The sequence below is a fragment of the Notothenia rossii genome, assembly GCF_949606895.1.
Source record: "Notothenia rossii genome assembly, chromosome: 1".
Taxonomy (NCBI): Eukaryota; Metazoa; Chordata; class Actinopteri; order Perciformes; family Nototheniidae; genus Notothenia; species Notothenia rossii.
Window position 1 is genome coordinate 42,417,329 of NC_136912.1, and position 26,219 is coordinate 42,443,547.

Below are 26,219 nucleotides of genomic sequence, written 5' to 3' on the forward strand. Positions count from 1 at the left end.
AGTCTGTCAAGCCTGGGCTTAATGTCTGTCAGTGCCATACGCATGTCATTGTCCACATGTAGACGTGCTCTATGTTTAGTTTTGAGTACCTTTAAAGTTGAAAAGCCAGACTCACACAAGTAAGTTGTTGCAAAAGGGAGAAGGCATTTCAGTGCCCTGTCAGCCAAGGTGGGATAGTCCTTTCTTACATGTAGCCAGTAGTTAGACAGGGGAAGAGCCTCAAAGTTTAGTTTTAAATCCCCTGAGTTTGTCATCTCAATCAGCTCCTCCTGTGACTTTATGTCCAAACTAGAACCGACACCGGGGGAAAAGGGGTTCCTAACCCAGTTTAAATGTGTGTTTTCAAGGTCAGGGAAATAGTCTTTAAAATATCCTTGGAGGTGCTCCAGGTGGGACTGGATCATTGGAGAGATGGAGCCCAAATCATCACATGACAGCAGCTCCTGGTGAAGTAGTGGGAACATCTCTGTGACTCCCTCCTGGAGCTTGTTTGACCACAGCATAATCTTTTTGGAAAAAGCACGCACTTTGTCTTGCACCTGCAGTATGTACGTGTCACGTCCTTGCATGCTTTGGTTCAGTACATTTAGATGCAGAAAAATGTCTGACATGTATGCAAGTTTGCGGATCCAGGTTGCATCGGTGAACCGCTCTGCCAGCTGATGCTTTTCAGAAGAGAGGAACTCTCCAACCTCCCTCCGCAGCTCATAGACACGGTTCAAAACTGCGCCCCGTGACAGCCAGCGCACGTTTGAGTGAAGCAGCAGCCCCTCAAAACGGGCGCCCATCTCATTACAAAGCAGGGTAAACAGTCTGTGTTTCAAGGGGCGGGCTTTAATAAAATTCACCACTTGTACAACCTCCTGTAGTACCTGATTCAACTCGTTATCCATCCTTTTTGCGACAAGTGCCTCACGGTGGAGCATGCAGTGTGTGGCGACTACATGCGGGGCTTTCTGCTTAATGAGAGCGGTCACTCCACTGATCTTGCCGGTCATTGCCGCGGCTCCGTCCGAACACACCCCCACACAGCGGACCCAGTTCAATCCGTTAGACTCGATGTAATCGTCCAAAACTTGAAAAATATCTTTCCCAGTGGTTCTTCTTTCAAGTGCTTTACAAAACAGTATTTCCTCGACAAATCTCTCCTGGGAAATAAATCGAATGTACACAAGCAGTTGGGCCTCATTCGATATGTCCGTGCTCTCATCTAGTTGAAGAGCGAAGTACTCGCTGGCTCTCACCTGCTCCAAAAGCTGAGCAGATACGTCCTGCGCCATGTCACCAATCCGTCGGCTGACGGTGTTGTCCGAGAGTGGGACAGCGTCAATTTTTTTAGCAGCATCCTCGCCAAGCAATTCTCGGACAATGTCTTTGGTAGCTGGTAAAAGCAAATCCTCTCCGATTGTGTGAGGTTTTTTTGCACGAGCAATGTGGTATGAAGCTAAAAATGATGCCTTCAGGGCCCGCTCGGGAACGGTAGCTTGCTGTGTGAATGCAGCAGATTGCCTGGCCAAATGCTCCTCTTTACGTCTGAAGAAGTCTGCCGTTTTTTCGGCCTCTGCCGGATGTTTTTGCATCAAGTGACGCTGAAGTTTCGAAGGTTTTAAACACTCGTTTGAGAGGGTCTCCAGACAGAGCACACACTTCGGGCAATCATGGCCATTTTTCTGTATGGCTGTAAAGCCATACTTAATGTACGCTGCCTCGTACCTTCTGATTTTAATTGGCCAGGAGTTCTTAGGTTTTTTTGCAGCAGTGTCCTCCACAGCAGGGCTGTTGGTCGGTTCCGTTGACCTGTTCTTTGTCAAAAACCTGTCCATTTTGAGCTAGCTAGCTTGCTCGCTTGAGGAGCAAAGCAGCTTGATAAATGGCGCAAACCGCCAGGTCTAAACATGACGTCATGGCGTCGTGAACGATGTTTTGACTGGTAGGCAATCAGAAAGATGACTATGGCAAATTATATGTTCCATTATTATAAATTATATTTTATAATTATGATTTTTTTTTAAAAATCAGATTTAAAATATTTATTAAAAAATAATTAGAATTTTTTTTTTTTGTCTTTCCTTTTTTTTTCTTATCTTCCCTCCAATTTTCTGAGGCCCCCCTAGCGCCCCCTGGCGGCCCCCCAGGGGGCCGCGGCCCCCACTTTGAAAACCACTGCGTTAGGGAACTGCCGTTTTTTGACATCACTCCAAAACTTCGCTGGCCCGTTACAGTGCCGTATAGATAGAAGAGTTACGACAGCGGAAGTCCAAAAACGGTTATCGTCACGTGGTTCATGCAGACGAGAATCGTTCCCCGGAAGTTCATGGCGGGCAATGTGAATGCATTGATAACAGGAGATAGAACTTCGACTTTTGGTAATTATTAGTGAATAAAGGTTTTGATTTGCAATATTTATACAACAAATCGATATGTGTATGTATTTACATCAATATGTTTTAAAAAATAAAATAGAATTTGCTAATATTAAGTGATAATATTAAGATTAGTGTGAACAACTAGTTTACATGTTAGGCTAACAGTGCCTTGGTTAAAGAGCCTGTTGCTGTTTATTTATAGCTTTGAATTCTTTCAAACCAATATTATCTTCTTAAACTTGTATGGTAGTCAGGAGCATCACTTTCTAATGTTTATTGATATATTTAGAGGGAGGGGATCTAAAGGAATGCTTCAAAATTCAGATTAGATTAATTTCTACCATTTTCTTAAATTCATGGTAGTTTCAGTAATCCCATGGTAATTGAGGACACAAGTTATCTAAATAACTAATGTCATCTTTATGGCTTTCAGAAAGGACAGGAGACCGACAGGTGACTATCAAAGGACTAGCAGCAGCAGCAGCAGCAGCAGCATGATGATGATGATGATGTTAAATGTGTTGTTTTAGGAACATCCATTGCAAATACATGGAATTCAATAAACATTGAATAGCATATCATGCAGTTTGTCTGTGCCTTTTCCTCCGTGTTGTCCTGGTTTGCTGTGCTGCCTCCTAGTCGCCACCATGGTTTGCTGTGCTGCCTGGGGATGCTCAAATCGCTCTGAGAAAGGAGTACGAATGTACGGCTTCCCCACTGATACAGAGCGGAGGAAAAAATGGCTGGCACAAGTCAGCAGGAGCAATTTCATGACCAACAGCAAAAAAATATGTGAGGTTAGGTTATTGTATACAAACACTGCATTTGCACTTTTTCACAAAACGAAAACCACACCATTGGGAAAGCTTAATGTTTTGTTTAATACAAAAAAACAGGGAAAGGCTTGAAAAACACAGAGTTGAGACTCAGGGTGCAGGGTGAGGGTCTCAGTGCAGGTATTCAGGTTCCATTGAATCCCCCTCTGGTTCTTGTGCTGAAAGAGGGAGTAACAGACAGGAGAAAGGGTTATACACACCTATATAGCACATCTATTGGATGGGAAATTGCCTTGGGGAGATAAGGTGTGGTCTTTGTTCCCAACTGAAGTTATGGATCTTTATTATTTGTGAGTTTAACAAAGTATGACAAATGGCATCAGTAACAGATGTGATATGAATTTCTATAAAGTTGTCTCACATTCTTGGTCATATTTTATATACAGTATATAATGAGTATAACATGTCCAGTAAGTATAAAGTGTTTCCTAATACTGTGTATTCAACCACTATAGTTACTGTATGGTACTATGGTATGGTATCCTAGCTTAATCTGTTATCTGTAAACGTTCCCTAAATCTACTAATTTAGGGATAATCCACTCACATCCTTTAATACACATGTTAATTTGAATCAGATGTACTGATAATATCCGCAATATAAATATTTAAGCTTCTTCTTACCTTTAAAAGTCCGTCACGAACGGTCTATTATGCTGCAACTCTACAGCTCTGCTAGCCTTGGCGCTAACTTCCGGGGAACGATTGAGAGGCTCCACGATCCGCCATTGCTGTAAAAAAGTGGTCCATTGGAGTGAACGGAGATGACATAACTCTCAGTCTATACGGCGCTGGCCCGTTAGTGCGCTGCATGTCAATAAGTTCCAGTGTATATTTCCCCTTGTCGATGCAGGGGACCACTTCCTTTGCTCTGGTTGATGCGTCCCCCTCTATTGCAACAGTGAAGGGGTCTCTGGCAAAGCCCATCACCTCTGTGGGCAGAGCAAGTCCATCCAATCGACCGGCAAAGTTCTCTTTCAACCTCGCAATGAAATCTGTCATCACATCCGTGATTTGTGCCGGAGATGTGATGTGTTTGGGGAGCGTCGGAAAATGCAGCATCCGACCCGTGCTCAAGTCGGTCGCGAAAAGGTCCAGCTTGACTTGGATCTGCTCCACAAGATCAATGACCGTTTTGTCTCTGTTTACGCTTCAGAGTTGAGAGAGACATGTTTTAGAGTTGCTATCATAGGACCACCGTTACTAGCACCACTAGATGCACTTTCAAAAAACGTGCTGCGTTGTGGTTTGGTGGTTTCTATGCAACGCGGAGTGTTGCGTTCATGGTCTGTACTAGTGTAGGAATTTGGCTACGGGAGGCTGGGCCACTCGGGAGTTGGTTCTGGGCCGCATCTGGCCCGCGCGCCGCCAGTTATATAGGCCTGATTTAAACCAATCAATGTTGTGTAATTAACAAGGATAATCTGGTGTTTTTTAGTCGATGAGTAGTGCAGATATCACTGTAAAATCAATCGACAGTAAGGGGAATACTTACTTCCGGGTGTACAATTCTCCGTTATCCAATGGGAATGGACGCTCACATTGCCTTTAAGGGCAGCCGACACAAACGAATTTCCGTGCTTCCATGAGCGTCAAATCCCGCCGCAGATGGGAATACATTGCAATCAGTTGAAAGCTATTTGCATCCCTTTATGAAGCTGAAGGAGCCTAGGAGCCTCACAACTGCACGCCACGGGACCCTGACCAAACGTCGCTCCTGGACGATTATGGAGTGAGAGTGTGTTGCTCAGTGAGGTTAAGGACTCTGAGTGTTTAGATAGTTCATTTTAGTCTATGTTATCTCAGTGGGTCTCAAACGGTTTGGTCACAATTTATGCAAACAAATATTTCCAAGGCACACCTTTATAATTATTAGGATAAATAACAACAGGTTTGAAATCATTCCAATGCATACTATAGGACAGTAACCAAAAATATCGTTTAAAACTGAAGATATTAAAAAATATGCATGAATAAATAAATGTTAACTAGGTAAAATAAGATATGAATGAACAACAAAAAATAAAATACATTGCATTTATTTGTTATTGGCTTTGGTAGGTTGGTTATGTTCACATACTTATTTGATTATTAAAATGTAAACCGATCTTTTTCATATGGGTGTTTTAGAGTTGTACCCCCTAGATCAGGTCTCTAGTAATTGGGCGCTCAAAGTGCACCAGATTGAAGCATTTTACTTTAAAATGTAAAAAAAAAGAAGATCTTTCCGGGGGGGGGGGCATACCCCCCTAGAGGATGTGACGTCCACCCCCTAATTAAAACATGTTCATACAATAATGAATACATTTGAATCCTTCTTTATGTCAATACATTTCAGTTTTTGTAGTGTATTGGTCTTTTGTAGAGATATTTCATGTATTCTTTATATATTCTATTGTGTATTGCTTGGAGGGACAGGGGGGGGCACCACATCATAATCTCGCCTAAAGTACCAAAATGTCTAGGGCCGGCCCTGCCAGTAGGCAATATACATATATATTTCAAATTTGAAGGAGGGTGAGCAAGCATCTTGAGGGACACTCATCATTAACTCCTCCAAAATATATAGTTTATTTAATAATAACAATGAATATGTGAATCATAACAGTGATTGACAGCTGATAGGAATAATATGATTGTTAATAGTATCATATTAATTTAGACAAACATCGACGAGACAGTTAATTAATGTTATTGCAGCAGTCTGCGTAGATTTGATACCCCTGCTGGTCTAAGAGTGAGACAAACTCATTCAGTTATTGTTCAGTTAAAATTCATTAAATTATGTCTGCCACCTTATATATTTATATGTAAGGATTTACTGATGTGACACAATAATGTCACCAAATTTTATTGAGTAAAAATATAATGATGAAGGCACAACTTAACAGGTATCAACTCTGTATAATAAAATAATATATATAAATCAATAACTATAACTTCTTAATTATTACAGTTTACATTATGTATTAATCACAGAAACTGTCTTCATTGTTCTTCGCATCATATATGGTTGAGGGTTGTATAACACTTGAACTGTCAAACCAAACCAACCTTTGTGTAATGCTTAATGTTTGCCATTGTCTTAAAATTCCAGTGATTATGGCTCTTTTACATTAAATCAATCTCTAAATAAATAAACCAATGCTTATTAATAATAAAGTGTGCTCTATCAAAAACGTGTCTTTCCTTTTTGCAAAGACACAGGTGGTTAAAAGAGTACTCATACATTTTTGGAAATTCTCCCTTTGTTATTTCTTACCAATAAGTGATAGAATCGATATCTACAGACATCTGTGGGCCGTTCAGATGCAGAGAGATTACATTTATATATTGTCCTCACGGGAAACTTGAAAACTATAGTTGATCCTCAAAATGTCAGTGTTAGCCTTAATCTGATGTACATTTGGGAATCCCATTAAATATGCTTTTCCTGCTCGTTCTCATCTATTCAGAAGTAGAGGCATCACGCAGCTAGCAACTATAGTTGCAATCCAGCCTAATGAAAAGTAAAATTTAAAAGCAATGTAAAACTCTATTTATCCTTGCATCATTGACTTGCAATATCATTGGAACAATGCCATGGCCATTAAAAAAAAACTCTCGGGCCTTCAAATTATATATTAGGATACCTGAAATAGTGTGCCATATAGTAAAATCCTTAAAAGTCTGATTGAAGAGTTGATTATATGTCACATCATTAATCCAAATCTGCACAGTAACTAAAGGTATTAAATATAATATAAATAATACAAGGGACTTTTATAGCGCTTTTCATGAAACTCAAAGACGCTTTGACAGAGAATTAAGAAAAGACAACAACAAAAAAACAAAGAAATACAAAAAGAGATAAACAAAACAGAAAATATGGGTGGAGGGCGGTGGTTAGTGGTTGAATGCAGTGTTGAACAGGTGAGTTTTGAGTGATGTTTTGAATGCTGTGAGGGAGGAAGAATCTCTGATGGATTGGGGTAGTGAGTTCCAGAGGGTGGGTGCAGCAACGGAGAAGGCTCTGTCGCCCCAAGACTTGAGGTTGGTCCGGGTGGGGAGGGACAGGAGGTTGGCAGTGGCAGAGGGGAGGGAGCGAGTGGGAGTGTGTCTGTGGAGGAGGTCAGTCAGGTATGGGGCCAGGTTATGGAGGGCTTTGTATGTCATCAGGAGGATCTTGATGTCCTGATGAACAGAAACACAAGCAGCCCGCTGGACTCAGATCTCTAGATACCTCACCACTCCTCCGCTGCTCCGGTACAAGTCCGGGCTGCGTCTATCGTTATTCCAACCCAGTTTAGATTTAACCACGCCCACTTCCGCATTACGCAAGGATCGACGTAGCTCTACGCGATAGCGTCATAGACACGGCACACCCGCGAAATCTGAATCTGACAAGCAAAATACCGTCCTTATAAACGCTGCATAATATACAATATAATAGTGCTTCTTTGTCAATATGACTGACGACCACACTTATGCAGTGCTGAGGTAATGTTAACACCCGCCAAATCTGAATCTGACAAGCAAAATATCGTCCTTATAAACGCTGCATAATATACAATATAATAGTGCTTCTTTGTCAATATGACTGACGACCACAATTATGCAGTGCTGAGGTAATGTTAATTCATCATTTAATATTAATTCCTGATGGATATAAGAGGGATACATTAGCAAACATCTGTATATATAGCCTATATATAATGTTTCGTTTTTTTGTTTGTCATGTAAAATGTTAACGTTTATTCAATATTTTATCGACATTTATAATATGTTATAAATGTCTATTTTAACATTAATAACATATTAACGTTTTGCCAATAAAAAATGAAATGTTGGGACATTTATAAAAATGTATTCCTTTACATAAAAGTGCTTTCCAGAGGTGTAAGAAGTGATAAGATCTTGTACTTGAGTAAAGGTACAAGACGAGATCATTCCGATCATGGCACATGTGTGTAAGTAACAAGTATGCTGTATAATCTGCAACAACTGTCAGGCGGTGTTATTGATTATCTTTGCAAAAGAGCCCCCACCAATATTGATTTTGAAAAGTATCTTTTAATTGAAATATGGGAGCAAAAACAAAAGGGTAGAATTGATCATACCATATTATGTTATTATTGCAACTATTATTATTAATTATTATAATAATTATTATATAGTGTTGTTTTGTTTATATATATATATGTATGTGTGTGTGTGTACAAATTAATTAATATAAAGTGTATATATGTGAGTGTGTGTGTATAAATGAATGAATACATCTGTGTGTATAAATGAATAAATACACGTGTGAGTACATATAAGTGTGTGTTTATATATATATGTTTATAAATGAATAAATGTGTGTATATATATATAAGATAGTATCATTAAATAATGCTGTGTGTGTATAAATGAATGAATACATCTGTGTGTATAAATGAATAAATACATGTGTGAGTACAAATAAGTGTGTGTTTATATATATATATATGTTTATAAATGAATAAATGTGTGTATATATATATATATATATATATATATATATATATATATATATATATATATATATATAAAATAGTATCATTAAATAATGCTGTCAGATAAATGAAGTAGGCTACACAGTAATAGTCAAGGTTATATTCAATATTCTGCTCTAACACCAGCTGATATGATAAAACACCAGTAATACAATCTCAGGACTCTGGATCGTTTTCAGTCAACAAATCCTTTGGAAAGACAAAAAACAACTATTCAATATCCTGCTTTACACCGCGACTGCTATAACTGCCGAAGATGAAGTCTATGACGCTAAAGCAGGGGTGCCCACACTTTTTTGGCTGGTGAGCTACTTTTGAAATGACCAGCTAACCGAGGTCTACCAACCAAAAATAAAAACCCAAATTGCAAGGGTTGCTGAATAACACGTTTTATTTTTACATGGGATAACTACAATAGGGCTGCAACAAACGACTAATTTGATTATCGATTAATCTATAGATTAATGAAACGATTAATCGACTATTCGGACTACTACTGTGTGCCTTGCACAATTTCTCAAACGCTCTTATTTAGCCATCAACTTTTAGATTTAGTTTGAGGTTGTTTTAGGCATGTGGAAACTAACAATGAAGACAATAAAGATGAATACTAGATTCAAAAATACATATATTATTAAATTAACTTAACAAATTGTGAACAAAATTAACATTGCTTTTTATTTGAATTAAATAAATAATATTTCACATCAAAAGAAACAACAATGTTTTAACAAATCTTATTAAATAATCTGATGACAGAACTGGAAACAGAATAGCTGAAACTTTAACAAAATAAATAACTCAGTTACCTCTAATCATTAACCCATGTTTGTATAATGTAGTTAACTCCGTGTGTTGCTGCTAGCATACATAACACCTGACGTGGAAACGTTACTCGTGGATGGGGCTACAGAGCTACTCGAAAGACAGTCGAACCCGGTGCATTCCTCCGTCTGAATGTGGTGCACTTTTGCTAAATGTTTAGACAAATTGCTCGTGTTACCGCCCTTACATGCTAAACACTTTTGGTGACGAGCATTGTCCACCTCAAGACGGGTAACATGTAACCACACCTTGGAGCGCTTCTCTCCACCATCTCCTCCGTGTGTTGCTGCATGTAGCAGATGCGTGTGTGTAAACTGCCCCGCCCCATTGCAAACAGACGGGGGAGAGAGAGATCTCTTCTGGATTGGAAAGATAGAAAATACACCGACCATAGACGCATTTGTTTGTCTTTTTGCATGTTAGAAACGAGTTGGCGACACTAAGACTAAGAGATAATGTTTGTGTAGCAATAATACATGACCTTTCTCTTTCTCAACTCGCTACTCGGAGGGAAGTCGCTGTCATATGCCTTGTGAACACTCCGATAATGCCTCTCCACGTTACCTTTCTTTGGCAGAGCGACGCTTGCTTTACAAATAAGGCAAATAACCTTTGAATGTGACATCACAAAAAAAGATTCTCCCTCCCATTCTGTTTGGAAGTGGTATGTCTTTAGCTTTTTGCTCGTTCCCGCACTCATTTTGTTGTTTGTCTCTCCCGGCACTTGACTGATTTTGTATCGCTTTGCATTCTGTGTTAACAGACTGGAAAGCAATAGGTCGCTTTTTCTGTCAATCAAGTCAACTCCTGAATTAAGTGGCAGGGAGGCCAAAGGAGGAGGGATCAAAACCTGTTTTGTCTATTTTAACGGAGCTGGATTTTTTTTAATTTATGAATGACTCGCGATCTACCAGCATTGCCCCCGCGGTCGACCGTTCTTGCGTAATGCGAAAGTGGGCGTGGTTAAATCTAAACTGGGTTGCTGCGGTGGTTTGTTGATACATGTCGTCTTCTTCTGTTTGCTTTAATCGAGGCTACGTAGTTATGCAGCGCCCCCATCGGCAGTAAATGGAAGTACTACAAAGAACCCCGTTTAGTGCAATTATTTCACAAGTTTTGTATACACAGCTCGAAAAATATTACCGAGGTCCGGACCTCGGTGACCTCAATGGTAGATACGGCCATGGACATGTATCAACAAACCGCCGCAGCCCGGACTTGTACCGGAGCAGCGGAGGAGTGATGAGGTATAGCCTACATGTAGAGATCTGAGTCCATCGGGCTGCTTGTGTTTCTGTTCATCAGGACATCATATGACCAGCAGATCCTGTGTGAACGCTCTACGTTAGTCAGTGTGCGTCCGACAACATGCACACTAACTTATATTGCAGCTATACTTTGGTTTAAATAGCGTGAATAAACTAGCTAGAAAGCTCAAGTTAATTACATTCATCCAATATCAGAAGGATGACCTTTTAACAAACGTTTTAATGCTTTTCTTTCATTTCAATTTGAGTAAAACAATGAAGCTATAACATTGTATTGTTTTCTTTTTACACTGACTCAGATATAATGAAAATACTACGTCAGTCGAAGTGCAGCTTTGGTAAGGAAGAGACAGGACAGGCAGAGAGAAAGAGAGAGAGAGAAAGGGATGGAAGTCAGGGAGGAACTGCAGGTACAGTCACACAAAAGAATGTAGGCTTAATAACCCCATCTATCTATCTATCTATCTATCTATCTATCTATCTATCTATATATATATATATCTATAACAATAGTCTTCATTTACAATAGGCATAATTGTAAAACAACATACATCTATTGCAGTTATGATGTCATAATAACATACAATTGTATAAAACACAATTTGCTTACATCTTTGTTCTCTTTTGAGAATCAAACAAAACAGATTACATTTTTAAAAAAAAGGATGCAAACAAACAAGTGAAATGAACTAAATAACTGAATTGCTTATAATTCACTGGCAGAAGCGACAAGTGAGGAGGAGCAAAAAGTGAACAAGGAGGGAGAGATTGAACAAAGAGAAAGAGAAGAGGACAGAGAGAGTAATGAACAGGAAGAAGACAGAGAGACTAAAGAAGATGGAAGAGAGGCAGCAGGTTATGGAAAGGAGAGAGACATGCAGAATAAATGTTGACCATGTTTTGTGATCATTTTAGCCTCTTCTGCATGTCCAGATAATTAATAGCAACAATCAACTGATTCTTATGCATTACACTTTAAAAACTAATGTATGCTGCAGCCCACTGATATGGTTTTAAATCAATATATTATCCCATTTGTGACCCCCCACAGGACTTAAAAAGCACCTAACTAGATCATGAAAATCCCCAAAATCTCGGGGGGTGTTCCCCGAACCCCCCTAACATATTTGGACCTCGGTATTTAGGAAATCCTGGATACGGCCTCGATATTGCCTGAATGTTTCCAAGAGAGCTTAGTTAGCTGCACCAGCGGAGAAGGTTGGGGTAAATGTAGTGTACCTATAGACATACGACCTGTTCAGATACATATTATGTGTTTCTTGGTTTACACATTTATTTCTATAACAGGAATATTGTGAGATGATCGATTGTATGTTGAGAGTTGTTTGAGCAGTGAAAGCTTGATGTTTTTTTTTTAGCACTAACGATATATAGGTTGTAATTGTTTTATTTGTATACATAGTGTGTTTTTTATATTTTGAAAAATCTTCTTAAATTTGGAATATAAATTTCCTTTTTTATGTCAGATTATTTAAATAAATAATAAATATGTTGATGAATATGTTGTTGGAAGGGCCCCCTGGAAATGTTTGCATAGACAGACTGTAGAAACGTCACTAAGAAGATCATGTTGTGTGGAAAACACTCTGTTAGGCCACTTGGTTTTCCTGAAATAGAAAAGTTAAGTTTCGTTTCTCCCTCGCAGCTCAGAGCCCAGCCCACTGGAGTTTCATGATGGCGGCGATGGACCAGAGTCCGTTTTCTCTGTTGAGTCTGGAGGAAGAGTTGAGCTGCAGCATCTGCCTGTGTCCCTTTGACTGCCCGGTGACCATCCCCTGCGGACACAACTTCTGCCAGGACTGCATCCTCGCCAGCTGGAAGGACTCCTACAGCTGTCCTCAGTGTCGGACCCACTTCCCCACCAAACCGGAGCTGAAGAAAAACACGGTCCTCAGCACCGTCGTGGAGACCTTCAACCTGCGGACGACCAAGAGCGAGGCCGACCTGGGGACAGCAGAGGACAGCCAAGCGGAGAGCCAGGATGTCATACGCTGTGATACATGTATGGAAGCAGAAGCGGCGCAGACCTGCCTCACCTGCATGGCCTCTTTCTGCGAGGAGCACCTGCGGCCTCACCGGGAAAACCCAACATTTAGAGTTCACCAGCTGAGTGAGCCTGTCGGCGACCTGTCCGAGCGCATCTGCCCGGACCACCACAAGCTGATGGAGCTCTTCTGCAGCCAGCATTGCCGTCCCATCTGCAGCCTCTGTCTCCAGCTGGTCCACAAAGGCTGCTCCTTTATGTCCCCGGAGGAGCAGAGGAACCTGAAAGAGGTGTGTGTGTTTGTGCAGGAGCCAGCAGCTGCTTGGCTTCGTTTAAAGGGGCATTCTCCCCAAAAATATGGAAGATAGATTATTGTTTGTGTTTGTGCTCTAGACTAATTTGACTGGGGGGGCCAGGCTGGGGCCAGTTATTTTCTGAGGGGGGCACAATAAATGCAGGACGAAAAAGACAAAGACAGTATGAAGTAATTGTGTATAAGAAAACAATGCAATACAGTTATTGATATTTGTTTAATTACTCATTATTATATGCTTACCTTTAACCTCTGTGCTGTTTGGGTCTGTGGAACCCGTTTTCAGTGTTTACTAAAAGACAATGTATGCAATTTAATTATTTTAATCTACTTTATTTGGGGGTGGATCTCACATTCTCTAGGGGGGTCCGGGGGCATGCACCCCCGGGAAGATGTTTTTTTAAATTTTGAAGTTAAATGCATCAATCTGGTGCACTTTGAGCACAAAATTAATTTATGGATACAGCTCTCAACACTCAAATCCAAACATCTTTAGAATATGATCACAACCAATAAAAAATCATTTAAACTTGTTTATTCTTATCTTATGTTACCTAGTTAGAATTCTTTCTTTTTATTTATGCATATTTTACTAATCACTCCCCTTTTAAACACTTTTTTGTTTTTTGTACTGTCCTACACATTGGAATGACTTCTTACTTTATTTTTTACAACTATATTAAATAGATAAAGGTGTGCTCTCTGTCGCTCTCTATCTCGCCAGTTCACAGAGGCCTCCTTGGTGATAATGGCTTGCTAAAAAAAGAAATATATATATATTTGTAATGACGAGTAGAATGAAAAATACTGTTATAATCATTAACTTTTTATTTTATTTTATTTTCAGGGGGGTCACAGGGGGGTCCGAAGTCAGTGTTAGGTGGGAGCTGCCCCCCCCTAGAACCACCCCTGCACTGCATTAAAACGTTATATGTCATACCACACAATGCTGAGATTTGACAAGTAATGTTACAGGTTTAAATTGACTAAATAATCTTAATAATGATTTTCCTGATTGAACTGAATGTGTCCTGTTCCTCTGTTTTATAGTCCGACCTGAGAAGCAAGTTGGCTATCATTGACGAGAAAATAACGAAGAACGAGCGAGTTATTTCGCATATTGGTGACATGGAGGACAAGCTAAAGGTAGTCCTGGATAATTGACATTTCATTATTTATAATTCTTATGAATTCCAAAAAAATAGTTTCTTGAAAGAAGAAGAGTGAATAAAGGAAAGCATTAACAAGTGATTATTGTTCATTTACAAACCATAACACTGAGATTTTTCTTTGTGTGGTATAACTGTCATTTTCTCTAACCCCTGTATTTACTCTTTTGCTTTTGCCTACTGATGTGTTCTGATTCTCTTGTAGGACTCAGCGACCAACAGGAAGAAGGCCCTGGCAGCTGAGTATCAGCAGATCCGGGGTATGTTGGTCCGAGAGGAGAGTGAAGCTCTGAATGCTGTTGACTGCGAGCTGCAGAGTGGTCAGACTAAGCTTAAGGGTCTCTCAAAGAAGTTCAATGAGAACGTTGTTCATATGAGTAAAGCTAAAGAAGACATCCACAGTCTGCTGAGTCAGTCCCAGACTCTTGCCTTCCTACAGGTGAGTCAATCAATCCGCAACAAATTGAACTTATCCTTTAAACAGCCTACAAAGACACTAATCACGCTGTCTGTTTAATAGTGTTTATAATGTTATATTTAAAATCACAACCTTTTATCTTTTTTTTTTAATGACAGTATTCAACTCATAATAGATACACAATACAAAATTAAAAAGCTTATTTCTAACGTATTGCATAAAAACAGTTTGTTCTTCTGCCTCCAGGCTTCAGTCAACTTGCCAAAGGCTGCAAGCTTTGACCCTTACACCCCTCAAATCAACCTGGATTCTAAGAAGGTGAAAGCCACGCAGGCCTTTTGTGCAGACCTGAAGGAGCACCTGACAGAGATGTTTAAACCGCCTGTTGAGGACAGACTGCTGATACGCAAATCGGGTGAATGTGCAGTTACACTTTTAATGGGAGATTTAACATTTTGAGGTGCATAATGGGATAATGATAAAGCCAACTTTTGTTGCAAAACATAACATGGGCATCTGGAGAGCTTGTGTTGTGAGATACTGGAATTTAACTCCAATGTCTTATCTCTTTTCATTCATGGACGAAAAACTGTTTATGCCTTAGCACCAGAAAGCACTGGACCTCATCCCATATCTGGTATGTTAATCTCTGCTTTTAACCTATAATACAATATCGGCCAATGTGTATGATAAACTCACGTCTGCACAGCTTTGAAGTATATATGAATATATACTTCACGATTGCAAAGGCAATTTAGGTGGTCCTATATCCTACTGTATTTGCAGTAGCTGTTATCGTATGTAGCTGTTAGCATCTGTATCATCCATTACTGTTATCGTCTGTAGCTGTTAGCATCTGCCTTGTCTGGTAAGAACAGACCCTGTGTAGTTAATAAACTCGAACAAGTGTTCAAAATAATACTGCATGAAGAATCTAATCAAAATAATATAACATCACAATAATTATCATATATAGATCCCACACAATACTATATTGTACTGTAGTTTTGATAAAATAACGTTTTAAATATCCGTGTATGGCAAATATGTGCTTTTGCATTTTGTGATACAACGCGTATGAGTGCACAAAATGTCTTCTTATTTTACCTTCTCTCTTTCAGAATTCAACAATCCTCTAAAGCAGAAAAGGCCCCCCAGGTCCCACAGTCCAGGTCGTCCCCTCATCGAGTCATTATACCAGCCAGTTTACATGGGGTCCCATCCACACCACTATGCACCCCAGCATCAACCAGGCTACAACAGGGATCCCAATTTTAAGGCAGGACAAAAGACAAGTAAGAAAGGTTTAAATTGTACCATTGTACTCGCAGAGGTTGAACAGCACACCACCTATCTTAATGAATACCGTAGCTCTTTAAAACATCTGCCATCGGAATCTTTTAAAAGATGCTAGTGCAGGTCCATTTCTAAGTGGGAAACTTTACATTTGAATATGGATTGAGAAAGATTAGTGAAACCAATCATGTACAACTTTGTTGCAGATATTAACCCTGGCATTTTAGGTGAGTTGGTTTATGGTTCTAGTCAGAGCGGAGCACGACTCATGACATTTCCCTGTGTTTGATTTTTATATTTGCTGTTGTAATTTATTGTCTTCTGTTTGCGATCGCAGTAATGTGTTTTTTATTTGCATGTTCAGCACTTTGGCTGGACCAAAAATCGTTTTTAAAATGTGCTATTTAAATAAAACCTGATTTGCTTTGATTTGATGGTGGAACCAAAAATCCTAGAAAATCTAATTCCTCATATTCCTCAAATTGGTGCTTATCGTTTGGTGGTGCGGTACTGGGGTAAAAGTTGAATTCTGCATTTAAAAAAAGATTATAATAACACTATCTAATGTGTTCTCAGGAGCTTATGGGGGAAATTCACCCTTTGGCCCTGGAACTTACAAGGAATCAGGTATGTTCAACTATCACAAGGTAAATTCATTTTAGTGATCTCATTTCTAAATCTCATCCAAAACGATTATATAGTTTTGTTATTGACTCAAATATAAGATCAGCTTTCTAAATAACAATTTTTTTCTATATTGAGAAAACATTTCTCTCCGACACACTTAAAAAATAAAGAGCGGTTTGAACAATAAAGCATGTAAACATGTCACAATAGAGCAGTGGTTCTCAAACCTTTTCTGTCAGGACCCCCCTTTGGGGAAAAAAAAAGTTGGGTTCCCCCAACACAAATAGTCATGTAATGGGCCAAGTTAACATTTATTAAAATACATCAATATGAACGTGTGCATTCCTTTGCCAGAACAGTGATAATAAAACAATGCTCCATAATATGGAATGCCATTTAAGCCAAAATAAATAAATAAATAAATACAAAAATAATTATATATATAAAAATATGCCTATGAAATAAATTCTGAAATAAATAAATGAGGCAATAAATATGTATACATGTACATTTAAATGAACATTTATTTATTTCAAGAGACTTGTATTTCATGACACATTTATTTATTTCAGGGGACTTTTATTTCATAATGACACATTTATTTATTTCAGGGGACTTGTATTTCATAGTGACTCATTTCCATTCCTTATATGCAAATGAACGGGGCGTGGTTAGCTCACAGATCCAGAACAAAGCAACAGCACCACAACACTGACTCAATAGCTCTTGTTTCACACTCCAGTACTCTCAAGTGGTTTGCAAACTGCCAATAAACCAAACCGGTTCCGGTTCAAGAACCGTTCTTGTGCTTTTCTATTGCTTAACTGGTTCTTCTCTGGTTCTGAGTCCAGAGCCAGTTCCGGGCTACAGCCTGATTTAGCTCTGGTTCTTCCTGTTCCAGCCGCAGCGGAGCCGCCGGCTCCAAACACCGAAAACCGGTTCTTAGCTGACCCCACTTGGCTGCCCGGCAAGAACCAAGAACCACGCTCAATTGTGCTCAATACAATTGTGCAATCCCTTTGCTAGAACAATAAGTTATAATACTTTGCCATTTTGCAATCTATGCAAAAAAATGAAAAGAAAGAAAATGCTGATATTTGGCAAGAAAGTGTGTCTTATCACAGTGGCTGCAATGAGCCTGTTTTGCACTGCACGTTTCTTCAAAACAGGGTTGCAGGCTCAGTGGCGGCGCCAGAGATTTTCTTTTGGGGGTGCTGTGGGGTAGCTTGACGTTTCATAGAGGGTACTCAAACATGTAGGGTTTCCCATTAAGGTACCGGTCGCTACAGTGGAATGTTCTTCTGCAACACTCCCCACGCAAATACACAGTATACCCGCGACTGTTACAATGAAGGCTCGATAATCAGCTCACGGCATATAGGTGTAAGCAGGGGTAAAGTACTATTTTGTGTGTGTGGGGGGTGGACTTAACCTCCTCTAGGGTGGTCCGGGGGCATGCTCCCCCGGGAAGATTTTTTTTTAAATATTGAAGTTAAAAGCATCAATCTGGTGCACTTTGAGAGCAAAATTAAGAGATCTATGGAGACAGATCTCAACTGTCAACGCCCATTTGAAACAGAACTGTAAACACATTGACTATTTCTTTATGGATATTTTACAAATCACTCCCCTTTTAAACTTTATTCTTTTTTTACTGTCATATAGTATTTCATACCTGTTTTTCATTTATTCTCTTATTTTTTTATAACTATAATGATCATATAAACACGTGCCTCGGAAATAATTTTTTACATTAATCGTGACCAAACCGTTTGAGACCGGGCCACTAGCTCGCTAGCACTAGAAGCTAACAACAACGATCTCCGGTACCTCTTCTGATGAAGCAAATCTCTCTCGCTCACACACGCACACAAAATCGCTCGTTCCACAGACACACACAGAGCCGAGCTTGAATGAAACACAGAGACCCAGACGTACTTGTACTGTAGCATATTATCTTTGAATCAATCGTCCTCAACACCTGAGAACAGACCTAAATGGTAATCGTTGGAGATGCCATTTTTTAAGATGCTCTTTTCAATTGTTTTCTTTGTTTTGTTCACTTAGCCTGAAGACTAGGGGTGTAACGGTTCACAAACATTTTGGTTCGGTACGTACCTCGGTTTTTAGGTCACGGTTCGGTACGTTTTCGGTACAGCAGAAAAAAATGATCACAAAACATAAAATATATATATATATTTTTCATTATTATTAAACTGTGAATAATGTGTTCACTCAAATAAATACAAAATGTAATAAAATAAACATTAAGGTGCAGCATTTCGATGAACTGAAATAATCTGTATTCAGCCAGTTTGACATTATGACTTGCTTGTCATTGTATTTTCATGTTTTTTTTAAAGAAAAATGTACTTGTCCACATTGCTTGCCGAAAGGGCAGATCTGCTGGCACTAACAATGTCTCCTGCTGTGGAGAACACCCTCTCGCTAGGGACAGAGGTAGCAGATACAGCCAGGTAGCGCTTTGCTAACATGGCAATATAAGGATATTTGGCGTTTGTAATAGCTTTGGCTGGGTCTGAACTTTTTGCGAGTGGTGGAGGCTTAAATGCTATTGGGAGTTGGGTTTGCACTTCAGTCTTTTTTCTTTTGGTACCGGTGATATTCACGTTCGGGTGATGCCTTTTCAAATGAATGTGCAAGTTTGATGTATTGCCAGCCGCGTAACCAATTTTAGTTGAACAATGCCGACAAACAGTTTTGGTTCGGTCCACCTGTCTTTGTCCGTCATCCTTGTACGTAACTGCGAAACCAAAATGTTCCCAAACCGGAGACTTCAATGATGCTGGAGGATTTTCGAGCTCAGCTTTATCTGCGTTCGCCATTTCGACAGTTCCTCAAATTACTGGCTCAATTTGAACGCATCCGTGTGACCAGCTCTCATAGTATGCCTCTCGTCCAATGAAATGACTTGCTCACTCTATGACGTGTTGAACCCAATGTGAGCAAATTACTCTGAATGCTGCGACGCGGCACCTGAGATTACTTCCAAAAAGTTGTTCACGTTCTCAATTTTTTACGTTTAACCAGGGCTGCCAACATTTGAGTTCAGCTTGGAGTGAGATTTTTTTTTTGGTGAACCGTGTACAAACTAGAGTTTCCCATTAAGACACCGGGCGCGTCTATTGTTTTTCCAACCCAGTTTATTACGCAAGCATCGACGCGGCGTTACGTCACAGCATCAACCTGGCGTTACATCCCTATGGTTACATCACTGCCTCACGCGGCACACCCGCGAAATCTGAATCTGACAAGCGAAATACTGTCCTTTTAAACGCCGCATTACAATATAATAGTGCTTCTTTGTCAATATGACTGACGACCACACTTATGCAGTGCTGAGGTAATGTTAATTCATCATTTAATATGAATTCCTGATGGATATAAGAGGGATACATTAGCAAACATCTGTATATATCTAGGTATCATTAAATAATGCTGTCAGATAAATGAAGTACACAGTAATAGTCAAGGTTACATTCAATATTCTGCACTTACACCAGCTGATAAGATATTTAAAACGTCTTTTGTTTGTCCTGAAAACGACATTTGAGGATACACACAAGCTATTTATAGATGATAAAACACCAGTAATACAATCTCAGGACGACATTTGAGGATACACACAGGCTATTCTGATAAGATATATTTAAAACGTCTTTTGTTTGTCCTGAAAACGACATTTGAGGATACAGACACAGGCTATTTATAGATGATAAAACACCAGTCATACAATCTCAGGACTCTTCGATATGGCTTTGATTACAGGATCGTTTACTTTCATTCAACAAATCCTTTGGAAAGACAAAAAACAACTATTCAATATCCTGCTTTAACGTGATGAATAAGATGAAGTCTATGACACTATCGCGTAGAGCTACGTCGATCCTTGCGTTATGCAGAAGTGGGAGTGGTTAAATCTAAACTGGGTTGGAAAATGATAGACGCATACCACGCACTACATACACAGTGTACCCGCGACTCTTACAATGAAGGCTGGATAATCAGCTCACCTCCTCTAGGGGGGTCCGGGGGCATGATCCCCCTGGAAGATTTTTTTTTTAAATATTGAAGTTAAATGCATCAACCTGGTGCATTTTGAGAGCAACATTAAAGGTGGGGTATGTAAGTTTCAGAAACCGGCTCGAGTGAACTAAAATGTGAAAGTACACTGCCAAAAAAAATCCGCCCCTTCCTTCAGACTTCCTTGCAGAGCACCTCCTCCGCGAGAGCAGGCTGCAGTAACGTTACATATCAGGCAAAGCTAAACACCTCTAGGTTAGCAATACTACACAGCCAAAGCAACTCCGATATTGACTCTGGTTTGACTTCTCCTAGTTTCCACTTTCTTTTTGTTCTTAATTTTCTCCGTTACATTTTTTCTTTTGCGACCAGTAGACGATGTTGAACCTAACTCTGCCATGGTGAAAGTGGCCGCCTGTTGCTGGCGAGTCATTGAAGTGCTGCTGCAATGCACGCCCAATGACAGCATGCCCAATGAGGGCACGAGATACATTTGTATGGCGCTGGCGTGCACGAGATGGAAGGCTGACAGACAGGGCGGCAATCCAATCCGTTTAGCCCGGATTGGTTGTAGTTTTTACAGTATTACGGGTTCCACAGATGACATTTTTTAATGGATTTTTTGTCAAAGCACTTAAGATATTCATTTATATCGGGATGTTAAGAGCATTCCATGGAATATAACAAAAAGTGTATCTTTAGCCGGTTTCTGAAACTTACCTACCCCATCTTTAAGAGATCTCTGGATACATCTCTCAACACCCATATGAAACAGAACTGTAAACAGATTTTCTTTTTCTTTATGGATATTTTACAAATCACTCCCCTTTTAAACTGTATTGTTGTTTTACTGTCATATAGTATTTCATAACTGTTTTTTATTTATTCTCATAAATGGTTACCAAACCATTTGAGACCCACTGAGATAACTAGACTAAAGAGTTAACTATCTAAACAGAGAGTCCCTTACCTCACTGAGATGTAGTTATCTCTCTCAGTCTGACAGGACAGAGCTCTCCCTCTCCTTGTTTTAGAAACAGCTTCTAATATCCGTTAGCACAGCTAGCTAAGCAGATGCTAACAACAAAAATGCAAATAATGAGTTTGGTAGAAATATACTGTATAATAGTAAAGTTATTGAAGATGATGCCATATTTATTGAAGATTTTATATTATAAATATTCCCCAAAATTATTCAAAAGCATATTCTTCCAAACTCCTTGCTTGACCTTGTATGACTCCTTGTATGACCACCAGGAGACTATTGATGTGTGTAGTGAGTTTGGTAGTAATAAACTGTATAATAGTGATTGAATATTATTGTATTCTCTTTTTTCGGAGTTGCACTTTGCAGACGGTCCCTGAGCACTCGTTTCTTCTCCGGCTGATAGAAAGAGACGTATACCGTTACACAACCTACTGAAGACAAATTCATTTTTTGTCTTCTGTTGCAGAAATGTCGGACATTCCACCAAGCATAACATCTGCTGAAAAAAGAACCAAACTTTTGAAATGTAAGTGTATGATTGTAGGAGGCATCATCCCCTATTATGGTATCAACAAAGTTTGTTGTGAAAATGTTGATTTTTGTCCCTACCAGATGGTAAAGTTTTCACTTTGGATCCAAAGACGGCCCACAAACGCATCGCTCTGAGTGAGGGCTTCACTAAGGCCTCGGTGTCAGATGAACACACAGACTATCCCGACTGCCCTGAACGCTTCTCCGTCTGCTCCCAGGTGCTCGCTCGTCAGAGTTTCTCTCGAGGCCGCCACTACTGGGAAGTGCTACTGAGCTGCAACAACTTCATTGGCGTAGGCTTGGCTTACAGAAACATTGACCGCAAAGGTCCCACCAGTCGACTGGGCCGCAACGACCAGTCCTGGTGTATCGAGTGGTTCAACGTCAAGCTGTCCGCTTGGCACAACAGCAATGAGACCGTGCTGGTCAATCTCAATCCAGAGCGCGTAGGCGTGCTGTTGGATTGTGACGAGGGCACTGCTACGTTCTATAACGTGGCAGACAGGGCGTATCCCTTCCACACCTTTGTGTTCCCCTTTGCCCAACCTGTGTGTCCAGCTTTCTGGATTTTCTCAAGTGGCTCGTCCATTTCTGTGTGCAAGCTTCAGGCATGAGGAGCATATGCACAGAATTGGCATGCGGGCACACTCGTAATACACAGCCTTTTCTTCTAAATACACTCATAATTGATCACATATTAAGACATTCCCTGTTAACCCACCTCCAGCTAACATTTAGTCAAAATCAATGTTGCCTTTTTGAAGTTGAAGTTGCAACTAAATTGTTCTTTGTGCTGTTGGAGTGTGTCAGGTGAAACTTGATTGTCCCCACTTTTAGTGCTCGCTGATTTAGCTTGGCTTTAACAAAGAAAATGAAGGAATAACTCAAATGTGTTTGTCTAAAAATGTCAGCACACAGTCCTTATCTACTAAACTTAAATGGACTCGGATGCAAACGATAGCGCCATCACTGTTGTCGTTAGCTATGCTAGCTGTGATTTACAGCAGCTGAATTTTGGGTTATGTGACCAAAAACGATTAAGATGGCTTTTCTAAACACGTAAAAAGCAACATGCTTTCTGTTTTCCAGTCTATAAACTGCATCCCAGGTGGTTTGAACACACTTGAGCATCGATATGACTTCTGTTATTAGGATTATAAGAAGCAAACAGAACGCGCACTGTACTCTTACCGTACAGCATGTGTGTGCTAGTCTTTCTTCTGTATTGTGACTGTGATTGGATAAAGAAGTGAATTATTACGTCACGCTCCAGCATGTGTCAGTACAGTGTTTTCATATGTCCGCATGTGGAAAATGTACGATCATTTTGGAGTGCATTGAAGTGAAGCTCTTAAGGTTATAGGGCTGGGCGATATGGCAAAACATTTGATCAAGTTATTTGTTTTTCATTCTGATGACCTTTAAAAGATTCCTTACAGTCTCTAAATCGTTTTACCTTTTGATCCAAAATCAATAATCAACCATCCGTGTTTAATGGCTTATGCATTTCAGACTACTTTAAAAAATGCTAATAATTATGATAGAGATTAAGTTGAAAATGTAAAATAAAAAGCTCAGAAATGGACAAATAACGCCAATGTTCTTTGATACTATACAGGTATACATTTGCAAAAAAAACAGAATTTAATGCCTTTTATAATATGTGAATATTGGAGGGTTTTTTCTCATGATTGTTCAGTTTTTATATTAAAACCCTTCTCCCTAACTTTCAATTGCTAATTATATCTCCGGTGTAGTCAATAACACAGGTTATGTCTCCAGTTTATTAACCGGTGGAAAAGGTTTCCTCAACCGTGGTACCGCTTCCCTACTGGATTTTGTTTATCAAGAAAAGTGCATATATCGTTGATATTGCCCAGCTCTAAAGCGTCACTTCCTCAAATCTCTGACTTTTTTTCGGCTGATTCGAATTAAAGTCATATAGACAAGTTCCATCAAGTTTTGATGAATCTTTCCTTTAGATTGTTTTTATGGGATTTTAGCTTTTATTGGTGACGTTAGAGGAAATAATTGAGGGAAAGGAAACGGGTGTCGTTCTTGCATCCTTTACTCCATAGATGTACATTGATATACAATTTCACATCTATGGTGGGCAAATGAAACCAACAAGCCATCAGCCTGGTCTGTTGGCTTTGTGTAAGGTGGTATGAAGCTAGTTAGCTGTATAGTTTCACAGGGGTTAATTATTTTTTGTGTGATACAAAGTTTACCCCGGCTTGTAAGATGATGATGGTGCTCATCTTGCAGGTGCTAAATCGTGTGAAACAACAAACTGTATGGGTGTCTAGCAGTAGAGATCTGTCTACACAACATGCAGTGGTACGTTCACGGTTAAGTTAGCCGTTTGAACACAGTTGTCTGTTCCAATAACCTCACAGGTTTTAGGGGTTCCGGGAAAGAAAATAAAGTTTTTCCATAATGATTTTGCTGAAAAGCTGGTAAAGGTTTGGACGTGATCTCAGTTTTGAGTCTTAATGGTTGGATAAATTCAAATATCTCAGATTGCTTTCAGGCAATGCACTTCAGGTACAGTGTTATTATTAGGCTCCATGCTATTGTGTGAAGGAACAGTACATCATTGCATGTAAAGTCTGAACCTGTATAATGAAATCTGCTGTTTTCTGTTAACACAAGTCAACACAATGAAGAGCTGTGGTTTGGGACACAGCTCTGCAGACTCCTGTGACGTGATGTTCATTTTGTTTGTTTGCCGTGCATTTACGGAAACTGGGTTCATTGTTCTTCGCATCATATATGGTTGAGGGTAGTATAACACTTGAACTGTCAAACCAAACCAACCTTTGTGTAATGCTTAATGTTTGCCATTGTCTTAAAATTCCAGTGATTATGGCTCTTTTACATTAAATCAATCTCTAAATAAATAAACCAATGCTTATTATTAATAAAGTGTGCTCTGTCAAAAACGTTTCTTTTCTTTTTGCGAAGACACAGGTGGTTAAAAGAGCACTCATGCATTTTTGGAAATTCTCCCTTTGTTATTTCTTACCAATAAGTGATAGAATCGATATCTACAGACATCTGTGGGCCGTTCAGATGCCGAGAGATTACATTGATATGTTATACTCACGGGAAACTTGAAAACTATAGTTGATCCTCAAAATGTCAGTGTTACATTACATTGCATTTATCTGACGCTTTTATCCAAAGCGACTTACAATAAGTGCATTCCACCAACAAGATACAAACTTGAAGAAAACAGAATCATATAAGTACATCAGGTATCATAGAGCCAAACATTTCAAGTGCTACTCAACTGGCTTTAGATAAGCCAGTCCTTTATTAGTATATAAGTGCATTGTTAATAATTCTATCGCTCGAAGTGGAGTCGAAAGAGATGAGTTTTCAGTCTGCGCCGGAAGATGTGTAAGCTATCGGCTGTCCAGATTTCAATGGGGAGCTCATTCCACCATTTTGGAGCCAGGATAGCAAACCCACGTGTTTAAGCTGATGGGAACTTGGGTCCCCCTCGCAGTGCGGGTGCAGCGAGCTGTTTGGCTGATGCAGAGCGGAGTGCACGTGCTGCGGTGTACGGTTTAACCATGTCCTGGATGTAGGAAGGGCCAGATCCATTCACAGCATGGTATGCAAGTACCAGTGTCTTGAAGTGGATTCTAGCAGTTACCGGAAGCCAGTGAAGGGAGCGGAGGAGCGGAGTGGTGTGAGAGAATTTAGGAAGGTTGAAGACCAGACGAGCGGCTGCATTCTGGATGAGCTGCAGAGGTCGGATGGCACATGCAGGTAGACCAGCCAGGAGGGAGTTGCAGTAGTCTAGGCGTGAGATGACGAGAGCCTGGACCAGAACCTGCGTCACTTCTGGGTCAGCTGGGGACGTATCCTCCTGATGTTGTAAAGCGTGTATCTGCAGCAGCGGGTTGTAGCAGCGATATTTGCGGTAAAGGACAGTTTGTTATCTAGGATCACACCCAGATTCCTTGCAGTCTGAGTCGGGGAAACAATAGAGGTGCCGATGTTGATT

At 39.9% G+C, this 26,219-nt stretch overlaps 1 protein-coding gene across 3 annotated transcripts; it reads left to right on the top strand.

Annotated features, from left to right (window-relative positions):
* The first annotated feature begins 8,943 nt into the window (after window positions 1-8,943).
* Window positions 8,944-25,146, top strand: LOC307043947 (E3 ubiquitin/ISG15 ligase TRIM25-like). 3 transcript variants are annotated; one of them, XM_079688910.1, is made up of 11 exons: window positions 8,944-10,789; window positions 12,477-13,105; window positions 14,179-14,274; window positions 14,503-14,736; window positions 14,962-15,130; window positions 15,320-15,352; window positions 15,837-16,010; window positions 16,218-16,238; window positions 16,588-16,638; window positions 22,137-22,196; window positions 22,283-25,146. In XM_079688910.1, the coding sequence occupies exons 2-11, from the start codon at window positions 12,503-12,505 to the stop codon at window positions 22,813-22,815; spliced, it is 1,974 nt and encodes a 657-aa protein (XP_079545036.1). In that variant the 5' UTR covers window positions 8,944-10,789; window positions 12,477-12,502; the 3' UTR covers window positions 22,816-25,146. The 3 variants fall into 3 exon arrangements, with proteins under 3 accessions (XP_079545036.1, XP_079545037.1, XP_079545038.1); XM_079688911.1 differs by lacking the exon at window positions 16,218-16,238 and having other exon boundaries at window positions 8,947-13,105; XM_079688912.1 differs by lacking the exons at window positions 16,218-16,238; window positions 16,588-16,638 and having other exon boundaries at window positions 8,951-13,105.
* The last annotated feature ends 1,073 nt before the right edge of the window (window positions 25,147-26,219 follow it).